The sequence below is a fragment of the Oncorhynchus clarkii genome, unplaced genomic scaffold (genome assembly GCF_045791955.1).
Source record: "Oncorhynchus clarkii lewisi isolate Uvic-CL-2024 unplaced genomic scaffold, UVic_Ocla_1.0 unplaced_contig_6397_pilon_pilon, whole genome shotgun sequence".
Taxonomy (NCBI): Eukaryota; Metazoa; Chordata; class Actinopteri; order Salmoniformes; family Salmonidae; genus Oncorhynchus; species Oncorhynchus clarkii.
Window position 1 is genome coordinate 25001 of NW_027258152.1, and position 7500 is coordinate 32500.

The 7500-nt window shown below is 52.5% G+C and overlaps 1 protein-coding gene across 1 annotated transcript in view; it reads right to left on the bottom strand.

The window, feature by feature from the left end:
* The window catches only part of LOC139395869 (ubiquitin-like modifier-activating enzyme 6), a 39592-nt gene that overhangs the window by 21311 nt on the left and 10781 nt on the right, over window positions 1-7500 (bottom strand). The window contains exons 8-17 of the mRNA XM_071143180.1: window positions 6615-6737; window positions 6396-6519; window positions 5671-5774; window positions 4106-4168; window positions 3922-3998; window positions 3153-3219; window positions 2470-2613; window positions 2117-2184; window positions 1941-2019; window positions 66-146 (exon numbers count right to left, since the gene is read on the bottom strand). Of these exons, the coding sequence (XP_070999281.1) occupies window positions 66-146; window positions 1941-2019; window positions 2117-2184; window positions 2470-2613; window positions 3153-3219; window positions 3922-3998; window positions 4106-4168; window positions 5671-5774; window positions 6396-6519; window positions 6615-6737 (930 nt within the window). The remainder of the gene's footprint in view (window positions 1-65; window positions 147-1940; window positions 2020-2116; window positions 2185-2469; window positions 2614-3152; window positions 3220-3921; window positions 3999-4105; window positions 4169-5670; window positions 5775-6395; window positions 6520-6614; window positions 6738-7500) is intronic.

The following is a 7500-nucleotide window of genomic DNA, read 5'->3' on the forward strand; positions in this document are numbered from 1 at the left end:
TGTCAGGCACACGTGGCGACCACAGAAGAACAGGTAATAAACAAAATGAACCAACCAATCCCTACCTCTCCTGAGCTCTTGGCCAATCCCACTCCCAGCAGGGCAAAGTTCTTGAGCATCTCACAGCCAATGGCTCCACAGCCCACCTGGAGAAGACACCACCCCCACAGCACTCTGTCATCAACTACCCCATCAGTCCCTTCAAACCTTCCTTCCTTCCTTCCTTCCCTCCTGATTTGGGACAGCCCATCAAAGCAACACTTGTTTTCAGATGACGGGGTCACATATTCAGATATCAACATGGGGTCAAAGGCCAAAAAGGTTTGGGGACCCATGTATTAGTGTGGGTACTGATACATGTGGGTTTTAACAGTGTGGGTTGTAACAGCATGGGTTGTAACCCCGTGGGCTGTGATAGTGTGGGTCGTAACAGCGTGGGTTGTCACAGCGTGGGGAGTAACAGCGTGGGTTTTGATAGTGTGGGTTGTAACAGTGTGGGCTGTGATAGTGTGGGTTGTAAACCCGTTGGCTGTACCAGCGTGGGTTGTAACTGCATGGGTTGTAAACACCGTGGGCTGTAACAGCGTGGGTTGTAACAGCGTGGGTTGTAACAGCGTGGGCTGTAACAGTGTGGGTTGTGAAAGTGTGGGTTGTAACAGTGTGGGCTGTGATAGTGTGGGTTGTAACAGCGTGGGTTGTAACAGCGTGGGTTGTAACAGGTCGAGCTGTAACAGTGTGGGTTGCAACACTGTGGGTTGTAAACAGTGTGGGTTGTAAACAGTGTGGGTTGTGACAGCGTGGGTTGTAAACAGCGTGGGTTGAGGTAGTGTGGGTTGTAACAACGTGGGTTGTGTTAGCGTGGGTTGTAACAGCGTGGTTTGTAGTAGTGTGGGTTGAGACAGTAGTGGGTTGTAACAGCATGGGCTGTAACAGAGTGGGTTGTAACAGCGTGGGTTGTAGTAGTGTGGGTTGAGACAGTAGTGGGTTGTAAACAGCGTGGGTTGTGACCGTGTGGGTTGTAACCGTGTGGGTTGTAACCGCGTGGGTTGGGACAGCGTGGGTTGGGCCAGCGTGGGTTGGGACAGTAGTGGGTTGTAACAGAGTGGGTTGTAACAGTGTGGGTTAAGACAGTAGTGGGTTGTAAACAGCGTGGGTTGTAATAGTGTGGGTTGTAACAATGTGGGTTGTAACAGTGTGGGTCGTAACAGTGTGGGTCGTAACAGCGTGGGTCGTACCAGCGTGGGCTGTGATAGCGTGGGCTGTGATAGCGTGGGCTGTGATAGCGTGGGTTGTACAGCGTGGGTTGTAACAGCGTGGGTTGTAACAGAGTGGGTTGTAACAGAGTGGGTTCTGATAGTGTGGGCTGTGATAGTGTGGGTTGTAACAGTGTGGGCTGTGATAGTGTGGGTTGTAACAGCATGGGATGTAACAGCGTGGGCTGTGATAGTGTGGGTTGTAACAGTGTGGGTTGTTACAGCTTGGGCTGTGATAGTGTGGGTTGTAACAGCATGGGTTGTAACAGCGTGGGCTGTGATAGTGTGGGTCGTAACAGTGTGGGTCGTAACAGCGTGGGTCGTACCAGCGTGGGTCGTAACAGCGTGGGCTGTGATAGCGTGGGCTGTGATAGCGTGGGCTGTGATAGCGTGGGTTGTAACAGCGTGGGTTGTAACAGCGTGGGTTGTAACAGCATGGGTTGTAACAGTGTGGGTTGTAACAGCGTGGGTTCTGATAGTGTGGGCTGTAACAGCATGGGCTGTGATAGTGTGGGTTGTAACAGCGTGGGCTGTGATAGTGTGGGTTTTAACAGCATGGGTTGTAACAGCGTGGGCTGTGATAGTGTGGGTTGTAACAGTGTGGGTTGTAACAGCGTGGGTTGTAGTAGTGTGGGTTGTAACAGTGTGGGTTGTAACAGTGTGGGTTGTAACAGTGTGGGTTGTCACCATAAAGACTCTCAGCTTGTGGAGTTCCAGACACATGGTCTCCCCGATGCAGGCCCTCAGTCCGTCGTACCGATCACCCCTACACACACACACACACACACACACACACACGTATCTTTATGCGTTTCAGATTCTTTGTCGTGTTCTGTGTGTGTGTGTGTGTGTGTGTGTTTTACCTGGGGCTAAACTCCTCTGCTGAAAAAGACAGTAGTGGTTTCACTACCTCTATGGCATCTAGATAGAACTAGAAAGAGAGGAGGAGAGGAGAAGACAGAGACAGAGAGAGAGACAGAGAGAGAGAGAGACAGACAGAGAGACAAAGAGAGAGAGAGAAGAGAGACAGAGAGACAGACAGAGAGAGACAGAGAGAGACAGAGAGAGACAGAGACAGAGAGAAACAGAGAGAGACAGAGAGGGGAGAGAGAGACTACAGTATTAGAATTCTAACACCAGAAAAATAAATTACCTACCCAAACAACCAATCAGATCTCCTCACCTCTGTGAGGTGGATAGCAGTAGGTTGACCTACCCATTGCTGTAGTGGGGCAAACTTCCCCGTGAGGGCCTTGAGGACCTCCTGACTGGCAATGCCCCCCACCGCCGCAGCCAATGGAGGGAGAGAACCCTGCGCCGTTCTGGAGAGACAACGCACCAACTCACTATTCACTGGAGCCTGGAGAGGAGAGGAGAGGAGAGGAGAGGAGAAGGAGAGGAGAAGGAGAGGAGAGGAGAGGAGAGGAGAAGAGAGGAGATGAGAGGGGATGGAGAGAGGAGAGGAGAGAGGGGATGGAGAGAGGAGAGGGCGAAGGACGGGAGAGAGCGGAGGACGGAAGAGGAGAGGGGATAGGAGAAAGGGAGGGAGAGAAGGGAGAGGAGAAGATGGGAGAAGGAAGAGGAGAAAGGGAGGCAGAGAGGGAGGGAGAAAGGGAGGGAGAGAGGGAGGGAGAAAGGGAGGGAGAGAGGGAGGGAGAAAGGGAGGGAGAGAGGGAGGGAGAAAGGGAGGGAGAGAGGGAGGGAGAGAGGGAGGGAGAGAGGGAGGGAGAAAGGGAGGGAGAGAGGGAGGGAGAGAGGGAGGGAGAAAGGGAGGGAGAGAGGGAGGGAGAAAGGGAGGGAGAAAGGGAGGGAGAGAGGGAGGGAGGGAGAGAGGGGAGGACAGGAGTGTCATGAGTGTGAGCTGTTACGTACAACAGTGTGTGAAGATGAAACACTCACTCTGTTTGTCAAGGTGTGGTTGACTTCCTCTGTTAGTTTGACCAGAACCTCCGCATCCTGACAGCACCTGGAGAAAACAACAAGTCACAACCAGCTTTACAGGAAGTAGGGGCTAGGGACTAACCAGCTATACAGGAAATAGGGGCTAGGGACCAACCAGCTATAGAGGAACCAACCAGTTAGGTTAGGGACCAACCAGCTTTAGAGGAATTAGAGGCTAGGGACCAACCAGCTATACAGGAAGTAGAGACTAGGGGCCAACCAGCTATACAGGAAGTAGAGACTAGGGGCCAACCAGCTATACAGGAAGTAGAGACTAGGGGCCAACCAGCTATAGAGGAAGTAGAGGCTAGGGACCAACCAGCTGAAGAGGAAGTAGGGGCTAGGGACCAACCAGCTATAGAGGAAGTAGAGGCTAGGGACCAACCAGCTATAGAGGAAGTAGGGGCTAGGGACCAACCAGCTATAGAGGAAGTAGGGGCTAGGGACCAACCAGCTATAGAGGAAGTAGGGGCTAGGGACCAACCAGCTATAGAGGAAGTAGGGGCTAGGGACCAACCAGCTATAGAGGAAGTAGGGGCTAGGGACCAACTAGCTATAGAGGAAGTAGGGGCTAGGGACCAACCAGCTATAGAGGAAGTAGGGGCTAGGGACCAACCAGCTATAGAGGAAGTAGGGGCTAGGGACCAACCAGCTATACAGGAAGTAGGGGCTAGGGAGTAGGGGGAGGGGCTAGGGAGTATAGGGTAGGGACTAGGGGTTGTGTTACCCAATATTGGGCAGTCTGTTGTGTTGCTCCTGGAAGGCATCAAGAGCCAGCATGGCGGCGTGGATCTGCAGCGGGGCCTGAGGGACACATTCACAATGGACAAAACAGGAAACAGCTCAGGGACGGCTCCAACACAAAGCAGATCAAACACACAGCACACTGGAGCTGACCTATGACCTCTCACCTCTGGTTTGCTGAAGTCGGGAGTCAGGACCTGAGGCTCAGACAGCTGCTGCTCCATCGTCTCCTGAAGAGACACACGGACAGAGACACACGGACAGAGACACGGGGACAGAGACACGGACGGAGACACGGACGGAGACACACGGACAGAGACACACGGACAGAGACACACGGACAGAGACACACGGACAGAGACACGCAGACAGAGACACGCAGACAGAGACACACGGACAGAGACACAGGGACAGAGACACGCAGACAGAGACACACGGACAGAGACACAGGGACAGAGACACGCAGACAGAGACAAAGGGACAGAGACACAGGGACAGAGACACACGGACAGAGACACACAGACAGAGACACGGACAGAGACACAGGGACAGAGACACGCAGACAGAGACAAAGGGACAGAGACACAGGGACAGAGACACGGACAGAGACACAGGGACAGAGACACGCAGACAGAGACAAAGGGACAGAGACACAGGGACAGAGACACACGGACAGAGACACACAGACAGAGACACACAGACAGAGACACACGGACAGAGACACACGGACAGAGACACACGGACAGAGACACGGACAGAGACACACGGACAGAGACACGGACAGAGACACGGACAGAGACACGGACAGAGACACGGACAGAGACACGCGGACAGAGACACACGGACGGAGACACACGGACGGAGACACACGGACGGAGACACACGGACGGAGACACACGGACAGAGAGACACGGACAGAAAGAGACACGGACAGAGACTCACGGACAGAGACTCACGGACAGAGACACACGGACGGAGACACACGGACGGGGACGTTTAAGGAAAAGACCACTGCAAACTGTCTTTTGGTGCCACAGTATGAGGCAGTATGACACCGTATGAGGCAGTATGACACCGTATGAGGCAGTATGAGACAGTATGACACCGTATGAGGCAGTATGACACCGTATGAGGCAGTATGAGGCAGTATGACACCGTATGAGGCAGTATGACACAGTATGAGGCAGTATGACACCGTATGAGGCAGTATGAGACAGTATGACACCGTATGAGGCAGTATGAGGCAGTATGACACCGTATGAGGCAGTATGACACCGTATGAGGCAGTATGACACCGTATGAGGCAGTATGACACCGTATGAGGCAGTATGACACCGTATGAGGCAGTATGAGGCAGTATGACACCGTATGAGGCAGTATGAGACAGTATGAGGCAGTATGAGGCAGTATGAGGCAGTATGACACTGTATGAGGCAGTATGACACCGTATGAGGCAGTATGACACCGTATGAGGCAGTATGACAGTATGGCAGTATGACGCCGTAGTATGAGGCAGTATGACGGCAGTATGAGGCAGTATGACGCCGTACGACGCTGACTGGAAACTAGATCTGGACAACTTGATGACTGACATTTTGAGACTGTATCAACAGCGGACAAATAAAAACAAATTATCCTGAAAGATGGAATGTTCCTTTCAGTGTAAACCATTTAAACACGGTGTCGTTTAATGAACGTCGTACTGCGGTCGTGTTGTGGTTGTGTTACTTACGAAGCTGTACGTTCTGGGGGTTTTGACCAGCAGGAAGAAGCCTCCGTGTGCATAGGGCTGCAGACATGACGTGTCCCCTACGCTGAAACTGTAGGGAGAGAGGACTGACACACACACACATTATTATCAACAGTGATACAACCTTCTCCTGCCTGTGACCTGTCGTAGGACTGTCCTATCAGCACCTGTGACCTGTCATAAGACTGTCGTATCAGCACCTGTGACCTGTCATAGGACTGTCCTATCAGCACCTGTGACAAGACTGTCCTATCAGTACCTGTGACCTGTCATAGGACTGTCGTATCAGTACCTGTGACCTGTCATAGGCCTGTCCTATCAGCACCTGTGACAAGACTGTCCTATCAGTACCTGTGACCTGTCATAAGCCTGTCGTATCAGTACCTGTGACCTGTCGTAGGACTGTCGTATCAGTACCTGTGACCTGTCATAGGACTGTCGTATCAGTACCTGTGACCTGTCATAGGACTGTCCTATCAGCACCTCTGACAAGACTGTCCTATCAGTACCTGTGACCTGTCATAGGACTGTCGTATCAGTACCTGTGACCTGTCATAGGACTGTCGTATCAGTACCTGTGACCTGTCATAGGCCTGTCGTATCAGTACCTGTGACCTGTCATAGGCCTGTCGTATCAGTACCTGTGACCTGTCATAGGCCTGTCGTATCAGTACCTGTGACCTGTCATAGGCCTGTCGTATCAGTACCTGTGACCTGTCGCGCGGTGCCGTTGAGGGTGTCCATGCCGTTGACCTCTCTGAAGAGAACACTCTGTCCAGTCTGGAGGCCGTGGGTCCTGCTGTCCATACAGGTTACCACCCCTGGGTTACCCTACAGATCAGAGGTTAGAGGTCAGAGAGGAGGGTGTGTGTGTGTGTGTGTGTGTGTGTGTGTGTGTGTGTGTGTGTGTGTGTGTGTGTGTGTACCTGTGTGATGTTCTGAATAAACATCTCCTTGGCTTCCTCTCCAGTGGGGTCCGACACCTCAAACTGGTCCCCGAAGTCACAGAACACTCTCACACAGATCCCATACGCGTCACACCCAATGAACTGCAAGGGAACAGAGACGACATGCTTTTAGTTCCTGGGGGGGGGGGGGGGGGGACGAGGCCGCGGACCAAATCATCTCTCCTGTCTCCTCACGTGTGCACTTCAACTTCCATGGATTTGATAGGACACCAATTTGGATTTGATCCCTCTACCAATCCAATCACTTCAGGAGGAAGGACATGATTGGGACGCAACCTCTTAGGGCACTGCCCAAATTGCACTATATTCCCTATAAAGTGAACCATTGACCAGTGCCCTATTCCCTATATAGGGCACCAGACCAGTGCTCTATTCCCTATATAGTGCACCAGACCAGGGCCCTATTCCCTATATAGTGCACCAGACCAGGGCCCTATTCCCTATATAGTGCACCAGACCAGGGCCCTATTCCCTATATAGTGCACCAGACCAGGGCCCTATTCCCTATATAGTGCACCAGACCAGGGCCCTATTCCCTATATAGTGCACCAGACCAGGGCCCTATTCCCTATATAGTGCACCAGACCAGGGCCCTATTCCCTATATAGTGCACCAGACCAGGGCCCTATTCCCTATATAGTGCACCAGACCAGGGCCCTATTCCCTATATAGTGCACCAGACCAGGGCCCTATTCCCTATATAGTGCACCAGACCAGGGCCCTATTCCCTATATAGTGCACCAGACCAGGGCCCTATTCCCTATATAGTGCACCAGACCAGGGCCCTATTCCCTATATAGTGCACCAGACCAGGGCCCTATTCCCTATATAGTGCACCAGACCA